This window comes from Astyanax mexicanus, chromosome 20 (assembly GCF_023375975.1).
Source record: "Astyanax mexicanus isolate ESR-SI-001 chromosome 20, AstMex3_surface, whole genome shotgun sequence".
Taxonomy (NCBI): Eukaryota; Metazoa; Chordata; class Actinopteri; order Characiformes; family Acestrorhamphidae; genus Astyanax; species Astyanax mexicanus.
In genome coordinates this window covers 937,961-954,789 of record NC_064427.1, presented here as the reverse complement: position 1 = coordinate 954,789, position 16,829 = coordinate 937,961, and the positions used below count along the sequence as shown (strand labels likewise).

The 16,829-nt window shown below is 36.6% G+C and overlaps 1 protein-coding gene across 2 annotated transcripts in view; it reads right to left on the bottom strand.

Annotated features, from left to right (window-relative positions):
* rph3aa (rabphilin 3A homolog (mouse), a) overlaps nt 1–16,829 on the bottom strand; it is a 32,538-nt gene that overhangs the window by 1,754 nt on the left and 13,955 nt on the right. The window contains exons 2-16 of one of the 2 annotated variants that reach the window (XM_022680771.2): nt 16,051–16,203; nt 13,377–13,506; nt 12,123–12,206; nt 9,501–9,627; nt 8,543–8,581; nt 8,271–8,453; nt 6,724–6,921; nt 5,380–5,459; nt 5,045–5,119; nt 3,934–4,043; nt 2,945–3,071; nt 2,790–2,846; nt 1,999–2,150; nt 1,182–1,263; nt 895–991 (exon numbers count right to left, since the gene is read on the bottom strand). In XM_022680771.2, coding sequence (XP_022536492.1) covers nt 895–991; nt 1,182–1,263; nt 1,999–2,150; nt 2,790–2,846; nt 2,945–3,071; nt 3,934–4,043; nt 5,045–5,119; nt 5,380–5,459; nt 6,724–6,921; nt 8,271–8,453; nt 8,543–8,581; nt 9,501–9,627; nt 12,123–12,206; nt 13,377–13,506; nt 16,051–16,172 — 1,663 coding nt within the window. In that variant the 5' untranslated portion in view covers nt 16,173–16,203. The remainder of the gene's footprint in view (nt 1–894; nt 992–1,181; nt 1,264–1,998; nt 2,151–2,789; nt 2,847–2,944; nt 3,072–3,933; nt 4,044–5,044; nt 5,120–5,379; nt 5,460–6,723; nt 6,922–8,270; nt 8,454–8,542; nt 8,582–9,500; nt 9,628–12,122; nt 12,207–13,376; nt 13,507–16,050; nt 16,204–16,829) is intronic. The other variant, XM_022680772.2, reaches the window with a different exon arrangement.

The following is a 16,829-nucleotide window of genomic DNA, read 5'->3' as shown; positions in this document are numbered from 1 at the left end:
TGTGCAGCTTGATTTAGGGTGAGTCAGTGTGTCTTTGCTATCGTAATGACGGGAAAAGTACACCTTGCGTGGCTTGAAACGCAACAAACTAATGAACTAATTATCTTAATTAATCATGGATTTAGTTAATTTAGAGTGTAACGTGAAATAAACCAATCAGAGTTTCTCTTGCTCATCATTCCCTCAGGTGAGCTCTGACTTTGGCAGATTGCTATTTTAATGGCGCAGCTACCTGGATGTGTCCAACGAATGCTTCTCAGCAGAGGAAACTGAGCCGCGGGGTGTAAGATAGGGCCTTTAGACACTAATTAGAAGATTATAAAATACAATGTGAATATACTACTCCAGATCATATCATTTTTAAACTAGCCTGGTTTTATAATTGATGAGAGACTGATCAGATTTAAGGAGCTACACAGTTAAATTACCAATAATATCAGTTAATCAGCCACTATATACAATAAATATGTTATTAGAACTGAACTGAATGAATGGGTGAGATGTAGAGCACGGGACATTCTAACCACTCAGAGAGAGCAAGGCCAGTTCCCTTATTTTCTATTTTTAAATACTTGTGATAATAATGTACCAATTCCCAAGCATCTAGTGTAATCGTTAACCGTGCCACAATAATCAAATATGACATATGACATGAAAATAATTATATTACCTCATTAAAACTGCTTATAGACACTTCAGTGCATAGAGGGAATGGCTACACACTGACGGTGAGTGTCAGTTACAGTAGGACACGCCCAGTATGTTAACAATTGGTCACAGGAGCCAATGAGAAAGGTGTAAGTTTTACATATCAAGGTTGACACACTGAGTGAACATGTAGGAAGAACACCAAGACCCATAATATACAATATATACTGTAGAGTCTTACTGTACCTATGAAATCATTGGATTTCCCCATGTCGTAATCCCACACTGAGATATCCAGAGTCTTCTTGGCCAGTTCTCCATGCTTGATCTCATAGCTGAACTCCTGCAACGATAAAAAGCCCGTCAGCATCAGAACCGGGCCGAGGGCAGAACCCGTTTTATACGACACGAGGAGAACGAGGCGCCTCCTTTGTGTTGATATGTCAGAGCTCATAAACGTGTCGTATCAGAGACGGACTCGTACGAGAGAGCGAGACGGATGGGTATTACTCAGACAGACAGGAAGAGCAAACCTCATTATACTCAGGGTTCAGGGTCTTCTTCTTGATCTGGGTTTTATTCTTAGCTTTCTTCCCCATGTCTGGCTTCAGGCATCTGCAGAACAGCACGACAACAATAAAGACATCCATGTGAAGAACATTTACCAGCTACAGGGAACGCTAATTAGTTTCCACAGTAAAAAAGAAATGATCTGTGATAAGCTAATTATAGACACCCAGTGTGATGTGGAAAAAAAACCCCAAAATGCTAAAACATCATTCCAAAAATATAATTTTACCTATTTTACCTATTTTAGGATGCTTTAAAGAATGCTTTTGTTAGATACCAGATATGGCCAACACATAATGCAACATCCAGAGCAACTTAAGACTTTGTAAAACATTTTTAACTCATTGTAGTTCAGCCAATTAACCCACATACTAACTAAGACTCTTATAAAACCTTCAGTGTGAAGGGGAGTGACTACACACTGACAGTGAGCACCAGTGACAGGAGGATATATCCAGTATACAAACAGTGCATGGTGCTGCCAATTAAAACAGCATGCCAATCTAGCAGTATCACAGTGTACCTGGAGGAAAGTGCCATTTCCCCAACTTTAATACATCAATTAACATACGCCACCTACTTTACCCACTCAGAGAGAGTCTCTCAGGCTCTGGCTGCTGATGGAGACAATTCTTTGGCAATAAGGAACTCATAATTTTACTCATTTTCAGTGTCAGCAGGGGCTACATTATACATTATATGGATAAATAATTCATTAGAAGGGGTGTCTACAATCATTTGGACTGATTCTACTGTTGCTCCTATACTCACTATACTCACATTTTGACGAAAGGGTCGGAGTAGCCATTGGAGTCCATAGCAGCCAGATGGGCGCAGCGAATGATGCCAACAATGAGCCGGCCGGACTGGCTGTTATACGTGAGCGACACCAAAATACGACCTCGCTCCTCCGCATCCTCACCTTCCTTTACCTTCCAAACACCAACACTTAACACTTAATACTTAAAACTAAAACATCTAATATAACCTAGATGAACTAAAGCAGAATCCTTTAAAGAATTCATTAGAAAGACATTTCTTGTTCCTGTGCTCCTCCTACAGTCATAAAGTGTTACTTGCATGCCACCTCTAAAGGAGATGCTTTACACATGCATTTCTGGACAAGCTGAGAGATACAGAAGCATCACTGAGAGAAAGTGAGAGGAGCATGTGGACTGTGGAGGTAGAGTAATATTACAGGACTCTGAATCAGTTTCTAAACAAATTCATATTCATAATCATAAAGTTTTAAGAGTTCAGAAATCAATATTTGGTGGAATAACCCTGGTTGGTTTTTAATCACAGTTTTTTTTTCATGCATCTTGGCATCATGTTCTCCTCCACCAGTCTTACACACTGCTTTTGGATAACTTTATGCTGCTTTACTCCTGGTGCAAAAATTCAAGCAGTTCAGTTTGGTGGTTTGATGGTTTGTGATCATCCATCTTCCTCTTGATTATATTCCAGAGGTTTTTAATTTGGTAAAATTAAATTTTTAAGAGGTCTATGCAGTAAGTATGGTCATAAAAAGACATTATACTAATACTAACAAAACATAATTATTTATTTACCTCCTCTTCATACAAAGCCATACCGCGCACCGACCCTCCAGCAGCGACTCGCTTCACCTACATACAGCAGGTGGAGGTCAGACGTATGCGGTGAAACTCAAGAACGTACATTACGAGAATGTGTGTAATCTAATATCAGGAGTAATGTAGCTTACCGGCACCACTCGCTCCAAACACACGCTGTAGTTCTTCTTCTGATTGAGCTTCAGCTTCTTCAGAACCACCCGCGTCTCTCCGATGAACTCATTATGTCCGAACTTGTCCTCATCACTCACCGACAGTCTGCCGGAGAACAACGCGGATGCTAACACCGTGCACTCTGCTAAATGTCAGGCCTTTAATTAAGTTGTGAAGAAGCTGAACGGTGTGGATCGATGAGCGTCTCTGAGATCATCTAACTCTCAAATTAAATGAAAGTACTGAAATTATGCTGCGTTTCATTTAAACACCTAATATTAGTGTTTATTTTGGGGGATCTGATCAAAAATAAATGACAAAACTCTTATACTTATTCTTATATTTATTTTAACAAATCACACTCAATTAGTAAAAATTAGCTGTTACTTTGCCGTAATGGCTCTAGTAGTTTTTTGAGCGCAGTGGGCGGAGCAAGTTACTGTTTCATTGGTTTATATACTTGTTCATTGGCTGGTTCATGGTCTATTCGGATGGACAACAAACAGCTCTCAAATAGTGTTATATGCAAAATACATGATGTCCATTGTAATAAAGTTGTACTGTACAACTTCTGTTGTCTGTTGAGATGTTTACATGATGTTTGGACGAGAAAGTACTGCGTAACACGTTTTTATCAAATGGTCTCGCTAACAAGGATGGCGCAAATTGGATAATGCTAACAATGCTAACATGTGGCATAAAAAAGTTGGATATATTTTGGTTGGATTCTTAACAGAAACTTAAAAAAACACTTTTTTTGCAAAGACTGTTAAACGATTTGTGGTGAATTCTACAGACTTATTATTGGTATTTCATTATTGGTACTTCAGATGAAATATAAATGGAACGCAGCATACTATGCAATGTTTCTAAACATTGATTAATAGTGTTAATAAGCATTAAAGCATAGTTTTCTTCCTGTTTTTAAAATAAAAAGGGTCAGAGCTACAGTACAGCTTCTGTTTACCTGAGGGTTTTCCTCTGCATGTCCTCGTTGGTGATGCCATGGTAGACCAGGGTCTCGTTCCAGGCTGGATTCAGGGTGTTGTAGAGAGTCTTGGTGCGGAGCTTGTTGGACTGAAATAAATAGAAAAGCAGACTTTTAAACTGTTTTTTTAAAACACTGTAATTTCCTGGTCAGATTACAATTTAGTAAACTAGTAAATTGTACATATGTTTTGGGGGGTTACTCCCTTCAGTCTCCTCTTTAGCAGGTAAAACGCATGCTCTATAGGGTTTCCACTTCCTTTCCCTTATAGACTATTTTTTTTGCTGTGTTTTTAGCTGGTTGAAATCTCAACAGTACATTTCAATCTATATACACCAAAGTTTGCTGTCAAACAACCATAATGCACCGCAAAATGTGGGGAAGTTTGTACTAGTGCGTCTCAAACAATTATATCACTAAAAAGTTACCTTATTTTAATAATTCAGTTCAAAATGTAAAAACTTTACCTATAATTATATATTATATAGATGTATTACACACAGAGTGATCTATTTTAAGCGTTTATTTATTTTTTATTGTTGATGATTATGGCTTACAGCCAATGAAAACCCAAAAATCTGTGTCTCAGAAAATTATAATACATTACATAAGGCCAATGTACATTTGGCAGTATGGGCAGTGTGCCAAGTCCTGCTGAAAAATGAAATCCTCATCTTCACTGCACCATCACTGATCATCAGTAAATTTTACATTTAATTTGTAAATCAAGAGATCAGAGTCTGGAGGAAGAGTGGAGAGACACACAGTCCAAACTGCTCGAGGTCTAGTGTGAAGTTTCCAGTGGTGATGGTTTCAGTGATCAGTGATGGTTTGTTTGGAGAGTCATGTCTGTCATCTGCTGGTGTTGATCCACTGTGTTTTATTATCAAGTCTAAAGTCAGTGCAGTTTAGTTTTCTTACAAAATCTTACAGCACTTCATATCTTACAGCTTCCCTCTGCTGAAAACAACTTTTATAGAGATGCAGATTTCATTTTCCAGCAGGACTTGGCACACTTTGATGTAAAGTATTTTTTAACATCTATCAGTCTTATTGTTTATATATCTGCAGGTAAAGGTCAGAGTGTTACCTTGCTGGCTCCAGGAAGTAAATGCAGTTTAACGTATGGATCAGCCAGTCCGTTGGAGTCCATCGGTTTCAGGCCCTTAAACAAACAGACAGCAGTGAATAAACAGTGTTTATTCTTCTATTCATCCCTCTATTCATCCCTCTATTTATCCCTCTATTCATAAATCTGCGCCTCCGCTGCAGGAGCCGCTGTATCTGTGTGGTTTATGGTTACATACTGTACATTGTGACGCGATCCATCAGAGAGATTGAAGGAAGCTTCTGAACAGAAATAGATTTAAACAGAAGTGCTTACTTACAGCTGTTCCTGCAGCTCGGGGAAGGGGAACACTATACCTTGGCTCTGATGATGTTGCAGTGCAGAGCGCTGTTCTCCTCCTCGTACAGCAGACTGAACTCCAGCATCCCCAGCGTGGCTGAGAGAAGCACAACAAACACCATCAACAAAGCAATCTGTGCCAAAATCAACAATTCAACAAATATATAACCTGAAGAATCCAGCAATAAGCAGAGAAATGCACTTTAGATGCTTTAAAGTAGCTCCTCTTGTTTAGATGATCAGTTTTGAGCATCTCTGCTGGATTTTCTCAGTCAGTTTTATGAGGTAGAGTCTCCTGGAATTCAGGCTTTCAGTTAACAGCTGTGCTGAACTCATCAAGAGTTAATTACTTGAATTTCTTGACTCTTAACATTGATGTTTGAGAGCATTAGTTGTAAAGTTATAAAGTTGTAAAGGTATACAGTGAATAGTGAATATTTGAGTAATGATCTATAATGCTCCATATTATGAAAAGCAACAACTACTCAACTAAATAAAAAAGGTAAAAAATGACTTTAAGAAGAAATGAAAGTCAGTCAATGCAAAACATTTTAAAATAAGAACTTTGAAAGCAAAAACGTTATGATGAAACTGGCACCCATCAGGACCACTCTAGGAAATTATGGAAGAGTAAGAGTTTCCTCTGTTATACAGGATAAGTTCATTAAACTTGAAAAAATCAGATCCATAAAATCAAACCTATTTGATTCAGTATTCAAAAATATGAATTTAGGACAGATGTGAACTATCCAGAATGTAGATTTTATTTATAATTCTGAAAATGTATGGGTCAGAACTTTTTTCTTAATTATTTAGAAATGTATTTTCCAGTTCAAAATAGAAAAATGTATTATAAATATATTAAAAGTTAAAATTAGTCAAAAGTAAAAAAATACTACATGTTAATACTTAAACCTCCTTTCAAACTCTATACGAGTATAAGGGGTTAAAGAAACACTAATTTTAGAAGAAATACTGCAATATGACCTAAATAACCTAAATATATTTATTTATTTGCCAGTGTTGGCTGTATATTTTTGAGTGCCATATATTCAGTGCATCCCAAAAATTTATATAAATAATGTGCAATCATAAACAGTAGGACTGCAGGATGGTGCACTTATTTAGAGGGACACAGATGATCAGAGAGGACACAGCACGGGGTGAACGCCTGAATGAAGGATTATCTAAGGCGGCGTGTGTGTGTGTGTGTGTGAGGGGTGTGTGTGAGGGGTGTGTGTGTGTGTGTGTGTGTGTGTATGGAGGGGCGGTGTGTATGGACCGAGCTGCACGTAAACAGTAAACAGCACGTAAACAGCACGTAAAAAGCGGTCGTGTGTCAGGCTGGATTAGTGTCTTACTGGCATCATCAGAGTCGTAGCTGTTGGCGTCTTCCTCCTCCTCGGTGGCAGCGGTAGTGGCAGCAGTGGTGGCGGGGGGCGGGGCCTGGCGTACCGCGGGGGCGCCGGTCACTAACGAGGGCCTCGTCTCCTTCTGCATGTTGGGTATCGCCCTGTTCTCCGCCGGCGGGACGTCCTTCTCCAGGTGAAGAGTTTCAACTGCAACAAAAACCCGACCAATCATACAGTAATCTGATTAAAAGACTGAGTTAATCAACCCTCTTTAATGCCTCTTAAATAAAAAACTATTCGCATTTTCTACAAAGATTTTTTGTTTCTTACTAACTCATAATGTTATAATTAGTATCTCTTGCTCCTGGGCTCCCCCAACAATCAAGAAATGTAATGTGCACTAAAGGACACGCTTTACACATGCATTTCTGGACAAGCTGAGAGATATAGAAGCATCACTGAAAGTGAGAGAACATTATGAATTAAAACATGCTACATGATGCTGAAATACACTATTTTATATTCTTAAAGTGTCTTACTCTACTGCTTTTTTCATTAACTCAAAGTATCTATTGATACAATAATACACTTTCAGTAGAGAAATCAAAGTGCAATAATACTACAATAATTGGTACATTAATTAACAGTAATTAGGACAGAATGTATCAACCAATTACTAATTAACACTAATTAAGACATTATTCATCATTACAACACCTATAACATACAACATAATGTCTTATTCAGTCTGTTATATGATGGTCCAGACTGTGTGTGTTCCTCAAAGACAGGAATATCATTATGAGGATTAATAACTGTAGGTGGTTTTATGCAGGTATTGATCAGGAGTAACAGAATCATGTGTTTCCTGATAGAGTTTCAGTACAGATACAGTTTTATTGCTGAGTTGCTTTTTCCCTTCAGCTGCTGCCGGTGTAAATTACAGCCCAGTTTACTCACTGATATAAATACTATCAAAATATCTCAATAACAAAGTGATAACAATAAACAATAAACATCATCCTAAATGTTTGTTTGTTGTAAGATTGCCCCCAGTCGGATATTAAAAGGGAAAATAATGAGTGGTGTGCACTGACTTTGGTAATTAGTGTTGTTAAATGCAACCAAAAATATTATTATGTCTTATTTATAATTATTATAACAAAAAATCTAATTTTTAAACATTTATTATTTTTTTTATTTTATATTATACATTATATATATTATATTGTATGTGCTTGGCACTTTTTCCTTGTTTTCCTCCCATTTTTATCCATTAAACATCCTTTTCAAGCACTTTTTCAAGTAAATTAGTTATTTTTAATGATACAGTAAGTAAGTTATTTCATTGGATTAAAAGTTTTTTTTTACTGCCAAAAAAAATGCTATACTAAAAAACAGGCAAATTGACCCACAACAAGCTAAAATAACATATTTACAAATAATACAATTTTCATATACATATAATAACATTAATTAAAAGTACTAAAATTACATTTCAGACCTTTAGAGTTTAATATTAGAAGAGTTTAGTATTTTTTAGTGTCTCTCTTTACCTCTGTGAGTGAGGCTGGTAGTAGAAGGTGTGGTTGATGGTTCAGAGTTCTGCTCGGTCCGTCTGTCTGCGGGTTCCTGGGTCTGTCCGGAGCTCCTGGTCTCGGTGGGTCTGGCTCCGCCCGTCACCTGCTGGTTCTGGACGGTGATTTTCTGCTCGTTCTGCTCAGGAAGCTTCAGTTCTGCTGAGTGTGAAAAAACAGGAAACTTAATATTCCAGATTCAGCCTCTTTATCCCGTATTAAAGCTCAGTGTAATAAATACCAGCACTGACCTGCCCTGTGCTGCCCTCTGTCGAGAAGCTGCCCGCTGTCTACAATACAGAACACATATAAAACACGTAAAATACATAAAACACACATAAAACAAAATAAAAGTGTAAGTAAAAAATAATAATTTACTTACAAATTATTTATTAATTAAATTAATTATTCTTAAATTAATGTCTATGAGGGCACATGGACCCTATTGATTGCTTTCTTGGGAGTTGGCTTAGCTGTAAAAATGTTTTGAAACTACCTCCACCATGTTTGAAAGCTGTACCTTATCCTGGCAAACGTTGTAGATGATGAAACTACCTCCACCATGTTTGGAAGCTGTATATATATTTGACAAAATATGTAATTTTGTAATTTTGACAAAATTTATATTTCAATATATTTATAGGTTTTGGTTGAGGCAGCATAATTATTATACCTGTATAAATAATATGAAAGCCACAAAAAACTGCAAAGGACAAACTTAACAGATGCCTGTACTTTATTATTATTATTATTATTATTATTATTTTTCTTTTTTTTTTCTTCTTCTTTTTTTAATGCACCTTAACATTTATCAATAATAGATTATGTAAATAAATTTCTTTTTTTAACATTTATTTATCCAGGCAAGTCAATAAGAACAGCTTCTTATTTACAATAGCAGTCTGGTTAAACTGCCTCCACCATGTTTGAAAGCTGTACTCGGCTAGCGATACAATATTGATACTGAATATATCCAGCAGTATATTAGCCTGTATAATTAGCCTGTGGTGTTGGCATATGGAGCTGCAGTTATAGATGTAACTACCACCACCATGTTTGGAAGATGGCTAGATCTCACAATTAGTTGTTAATAAAGTGTATGTCTATTAAAAAACATATCACAGCCCTGTATTGAGTATATAATGTATACACAATATACAGAGTAAATATATAACTCCTTCAGGTTGTATAAAGGCCGGTAATGCTAACCTCCGTTCTGTGAGTTGGAATATGGAGCTGCAGGGGTGTGGGTGAGGTGCTTGGTGATGGGTAAGGGTGAGGGCAGGACCTGCTGGGGTAACCCCTTAAAGAACCAGGCTCCGGATCGCTTCAGCATCTTCAGAGAGATTAAACACAGATACGCATCAGAGCATCTTCATTCCATCATCCCCCCCCCCGCGGACGCTTACACACACTGATTATCATATCGGAGACATAGACTAATCCAGACTTCAAACAACCAACAGCCCGCGGGAAGATGTCCTCACATAAACCATCCACTTTTATCTCCAACATCAAACCTGTGTTCTTTCCACAGTCACTGTCCCCCCGGGCGCATCTTTACAGAGTTTATTTGTAATAATGTAATACTACTGTAAAACATGATGCTGAGATACAATTATATTACCCACAAGGCCACGAGATTAATATTAGCCGTATCCGCAAACAATGCATTTATACCAACTACTCTCTATAGCACTGCAGAAAAACACAACAGAATTGAGTTTAACATCCTTAAAAATGCTTTTTAAAGCTTTTAATAGTTTAGCAGCAACTTTCATACCTTATATTTTACAGAACATTTTCCAAATCATGATCTAAGCTCATAAAATATGCTACTTGCCTAATATTAGTTCCAAAAGTCAAGTATAAAAAAAGTGGTAAAACAGCTTTAAAAACATTAAAATGATTCCAAATGCTGTTTTTATATATTTATATACAGCTCTGGGGAAAAAGAGAAGAGAAGAGAGCACTTAAAAATGATGAGTTTCTTTGATTTTACCAAATTAAAAACCTCTGGAATATAATCAAGAGGAAGATGGATGATCACAAACCATCAAACCACCAAACTGAACTGCATGGATTTTTACACCAGGAGTAAAGCAGCATAAAGTTATCCAAAAGCAGTGTGTAAGACTAGTGGAGGAGGAGAACATGACGCCAAGATGCATGAAAAAAAAAAAATGTGATTAAAAACAAATATTGATTTCTGAACTCTTAAAACTTTATGAATAAGAAATTGTTTTCTTTGCATTATATATCATCTTTTTTGTTATTTCAGACATTTTTATTTAGAATTTGGGAGAAATGTTGTCTGTAGTTTATAGAATAAAACAACAATGTTCATTTTACTCAAACATAAACCTATAAATAGCAAAATCAGATTTACTTGTATATTAATTAATTGTACATGTAATTTGTTAATTTTCTGTTTATTATTGTATTACTGTTTTTTTGTGATTGTCTAGTAGTGTACAGAACCAGTCAAAAGTTTGGACACACCCTCTAATTCATTGTTTTTATAAAGTATTTTTTTTCTACATTATAAATATATGCATATTGAAGTGATCCAGACTATTAAGGAACACATTAGGAATCATGTAGTAAATTAAAAGCTATTTTTGGACTGGGACTCTTTTTTTTTCTTATATTGTATTACACTAGATATAACAACACATATCAGGATCTCATTTGTTTGAACCTTTTTAGCATTTAAAATTTATATTTTACATTTTTATATTGTAAAAGCTGTATTTCTGGCTCTCAGGAGGATATAAAGGTGTGTATTTTGTGAAAAATGATGTTCAATCATCAAAGGCTCCATCATCTCCTCTCATGATGTTTCCTGTGATGCTCTGCTATTATTGCAGAGGGATATGGAGTATAAAGGCCCGGGGAGTCGGAGTGATGAGGAGGCGCTGGATTAGAGGCAGATGAAGTGCCGGATGATCCGGACGGAGCGATGCCCTGCGACACCGCTGACTAACACAGGGTTACATCATCAACCGTCTGAATCACCTCATTACAGAACGAGAGCCTCTTAAAGTCAGAGGTGCTGAACCCACACACACTGATAAACACACTGCTCGCCTGCCTCTGTCTACATACATATATACACATATATATACATATACTCTAATCTGTGAGAGAGAGCAGGGCTCACAGCACCTTTATCATCATCTGACTCCTTCCAACAAATAAACATATATAAATAGCCCTTTCTCCTTTCTAGGAGAACTCAGTTTATTTATTTGTTTTACTAGTATAAATTATTTTATTTACTTCCCGTCATGAATGAAGAAATACAAGTCCAAAAAAAGCACATTTAATTTTTTATGTAAAAAAAAAGAATTAATTAATATATTGTTATTTGTAGGAAAGGGCGGATTTGTTTTATAGATGTAATAGATGTATTTCATTTCATGATGTATTGCAAAAACAATAAAGTAGAAAGCTCCATCTGTGCTTTGTGTACAATGGTTTAAAAATACCCTTAAATATATATTTTTGCAGTTGATCTGGTTGTCGGGTAAATCACATGTAGTTTAGATTAAAATAATGGTCAAAATAAGGAAAAAGATGCAGAAGAGCTTTCAGAACCTCAGAACCAGCATATTTATTTAGAAACAACAGTACTAATGTTTTAAGAGATCAGAAATCAATACTTGGTGGAATAATAAAAAATAAAGAACCCTGAATAACTGATGCTCTCCTCCACCAGTCTTACACACTGCTTTTGGGTGACCTTCTTCTGCAGGTTACGCACCAAGGTGTCAACATCCCTCTTAATAATCAGATCTGTGTAAATGACGGTAATTAACGCTGTCTCACCTCCTTGTGTTCGCTGCAGATTTTGCACAGCCATGCAGGACAGGAGCGGCTGTTACTGCGAATCCCACACTTACTGCACATGTTCTGCAGGAGAGAGGAAACAGTACAGTCACAATTTGGCATTATTTGTGTATTAAAACAGCTCTGGAGATGATCACGCAGTGGCAATTCTACAGTTTTTTAGGCCCATCTGTGTCACCAATAAGTGCTATTTAATGTAGGGCTGTCCACAAATATTTGGAGGTATAGTTAAAAACACCCCTAAGTCAGATATTCAGTATCCCTGTGACTCTGGGGTTCTTACGTCACACATGCTCACTTCCACATCCAGTTATCCAGTGACGATGCATGCCCTGTAACTCAGTACTCAGTACTCACACAGTTATCATGCTGGATGTGTTCATTCAAGTGTGGCTAAACTATAGCAATGAATGAATTAATATATATAGGCATTCAAAGCTTATTTCTAGGTAGTGTACCTCTTGGTGAAATATTACAGACTGCTATACAGCTCTGAAAAATGAAGAGAACACTTCAGTTTCTGAATCAGTTTATCTGATTTTGCTATTTATAGGTTTATGTTTGAGTAAAATGAACATTGTTGTTTTATTCTATAAACTACAGACAACATTTCTCCCAAATTACAAATAACAATATTCTCATTTAGAGCATTTATTTACAGAAAATGAGAAATGACAAATAAAAAAAGATGCAGAACTTTCAGACCTCAAATAATGCAAAAAAAAAAACAGTTCATATTCATAAAGTTTTAAGAGTTCAGAAATAAAAAAATTCATGCATCTTGGCATCATGTTCTCCTCCACCAGTCTTACACACTGCTTTTGGATAACTTTTAGCTTGGTTTGATGGCTTGTGATCATCCATCTTCCTCTCGATTATATTGCAGAGGTTTTCAATTTGGTAAAATCAAAGAAAATCATTATTTTGAAGTGATCTCTTATTTTTTCTTTTTTTATGTTGTCTGTAGTTTATAGAATAAAACAACAATGTTCATTTTACTCAAACATAAACCTATATATAGCAAAATCAGAGAAACTGATTCAGAAACTGAAGTACTCTCTTTTCTCTTCTCATTTTTTCCAGAGCTGTATGCAGGACTGAAGTAAAATAAATGATTGTGGACAGATAATAATTTGTCTCTAGTAGATATAATTTACAGTACCCAATAAACTGGTAACTCCATGCACAAAGCAATGATGTCTATATATGAGTCTGCACAGGTTGGACAGGTACCTTCTTGCACTCCTCACACGTGACGGCGCTGACTCCCATCATGCTGAACTGCTGTCCGCAGTGCAGACAGCGCGAGTGTCCGTCACCACACGCCGTCTGCTTCATTCTGTCCAACCGATTCACCAGATGCCTGTGGGACGAGACGCGGCAGAAGACAAAAGAAGGTTTAACAGACTCTCTCTCTTAGATACACCTCTTTAAAACCTCCTGTCAGAAACAAGATATTATATTTACACTATTTTACACTCATACAGTAGGAAAAAATGGCCCTAGTACAATTGGATCAGACTTTTTGGACGTTTGCATTAAACATTGCACTAAATCTGATATTTTTTGAGCTGATTTATGTCACTTTAATATGTGGTACTGCAATCTCATGCATATCCAATATGAAGCAATCAGCCAGAACAGAATCGATGCAACATTTGCATTAGAAATAAGGGGAAAAAGGATTTGAGGAAAACAGCAGTGAGGGAGGGTTTCATTGGTGCAATAGCAATTTAGTTAGAACCACTCATGGCCCATCGAATGTTTATCACAGTTTATCTCAGTAACAAATCTGTTAAATAGCAACTTTCACACAGTGAATTAGTAAGTAATCTTCGTACCACTTTAAAATAAGACTACCTTTATAAAGGGTTTATAAATGGTGTATAAATGAGTATATTAATGGTTACTAATCAGGTTGTAAATGCCTTAAAATCAGTAATAATCAGTTATAACACATACGTAGAAAGGGCAACAATATAGATGGCTGTGTAATATAGTTCACTATTTGGCAAACAACAGGTCATTGTTGCCCTTTCTACGTATGTGTTATAACTGATTATTAATGATTTTTAAGGCATTTACCACCTGATTAGTAACCATTAATAAACTAATTGTAAACCATTTATAAACCCTTTATAAAGGTAGTCTTATTTTAAAGTGGTACTGTAATCTCTAGTAAATTCTGTGCCATTTTTCATAAAGTGCCATTTTTGACATGTGTATTAGCTAGAAAGCTGGAAACATTAAGACAAATATAGGCTTCAGGAAAGCTTATTTAGTTAGTTTAGCTGTTTTAGCTTTTCTTCACACCTTTGTCCATTTTACAGATGATACTGTGGCATAAAACGCTGGTATAGTTGGATGTTTGCTATTATTTTGCACCATAAAATATTAGGGGGCCGAGAAGGGGTGGGTGCTTTTTATGGGGGGTGCAGATTTAGGCCTTATTATGGTGCTGAATTCAGCATCCCCGCCAGGAAAAGCACCCTCTCTCAGGAGAGGCTGCAGATGACATAATTATTTTTCATTATTTTCTACAAGTCAGTGTAGCTTAGAACAGTATCTCGGGTATTGAGAGGGGGTGCTTTTTCTGGCGGGGGTGCTGAATTCAGCACAACACCGGCTAAGTGTTGAGGCTGGTGCTGGGGAGGAGCATGCATCAGCACATGGCAGAGATAACGGTGGGTTTTTTATGGGTTTGTAGGGGGAGGAGATACAGATGCAGAGCTGTTGTTTAGCTTGATTCGTTAATGCCTAGCCGAGCATTCCGCTGCTGACTCCTGATTGGCTGTAATGGAGCGTAAATGCACAGGCATGCTAAACGCTCTGGGACAGATGCGCTCTTGCTGAATCATCCCATAGACGTTTCAGTGCCGCATCAGCCGCTCCAGAACAGAGGTGTGAATTAACCCCCTATTTCCATCTGTGATCTGTCTGTCTCTCTGTCTCTCTGCCCTGATGAGAAATAAATAGCAGCTGATAATAAACAATATAAAGCAAATATTGTGCGTTAAAAAAAAATGACAGGTTCCTAAAAGCCATGACTGACAGGAATCAACATGAGCTTATTTCGTCATTTTCCTAAAATAATCTTTTAATGGTTGTATATCTACAGTGTGACTTAAGCTAAAAATATTAAAATGTTAAAATGACAAAATGTTAACTGTGTGTTTTCTGTCTTTTTAATCAATATTTTCTAAATATTGAATAAGGATTAAGGATTCTGGTTGGTTCTGCTGTTCGACCGTATGTTAAACTATCTTCCAAAAATATTGCACATTTTTAAACATAACTTTTAGATGTTTGATATTAAATATAGATAGGAACGGGTGTTTTATTTTAACTATTGGTTGCAAAGAGGGATGGTAGGATTTCCTAATCTCAATTTTTCACTGCAATATTTACAATAGTATTTACAATAGTATATTGTATAACTTTACTAAATTGTCTCAAGTATTGAATCTTATGATATTTCCTATAAGAAACGTATAGGACGATATTAGGATAACTTTATAGAAGATTTTATGTTATCTGTGTAAGATGAATAAGGTTATGCTAACAAGATTTATTTAGTTAACCAAGCTGGCCAAAAACCCTGTTTAATTCAGCCCAACATGATATCATACTTCTGTTTTTTAAGCATTCTTTTTTTTTAAGAAAAACAAATTATAATACACAATAAACCCTAAAACCGTATATTAGACATAGTTGGTTGGGTTAATCTTATAATCCACTGAACCTGGGCCAGTTTATTCCAGTGATAAATCTGTTAAAAGCAACTTTCACACACTGAAGAGGTAAGTAATCTCAGTTCTATTTATTTTACTGAATTCCACTCACTTTATAATGTTTGTATTTGATAGAAAACTGGAGAAATGAAGACAAATCCAGCAGCAGCTCTTACCCAATCCGCTCCTGCTCCATGGCCTCCATCATCTCGGCTCGGGCCAGAACACTGTTAATGATCTCCTTCTCCTCATCCGTCAGATCCTCAGCTCCAGAACACTGCATCTGTCCAGCGTACATCCCACCGTCCGTCCTGCTGTCCTACAGCCGCCTGCACAGAAACGTAAATACAGCAAATATAGAGAATCCTCAACAAATACCACATCATACATTAGAGGTAGAGATCATATTTATCTATATATAGAATGTTAGATAACTCATAACGCCCATACAATATTGCTTGTGTCACTGAGAATAACACAGCCCCAAAAAAATGATGCATCCACCCCCATGCTTCATATTTAGAGAGGTGTTTGTTTCATTCATTAGTTCTCTCCAAGCTTTTGATTGTTTGCACCTGTCCTCCTGTGTATATATACACCCCTCTGTTTTCTCTTCTGGTTGCCGAGTATTGAATCTACTTTTCTAGCTCTTCTACAATGTGCTTCTTTTGTATTTCTACTTTTTTGTTACTGACCCTTTTTGTATTACAGACTACCGTGTTTTTGCCTTGCCAAGTTTATTGTTTTTTGTTAGTTGGTGACCTATTTCTGTATTTTTTCTTGCCTCCCCCTTTTGCTGTATTGGATTTCCCGTGTATGACCATGGCTTGCTTCAGTATTCTCCTTGGTATGTTGTTTAGTCTTGCTGCCTTTTTGTTATTGACCTTGCCTGTCCCTCATTATTCTTGTGAGCTTAAACCCTTTGTAACTAAACTTTGTGAAAGTATCTGCCTGC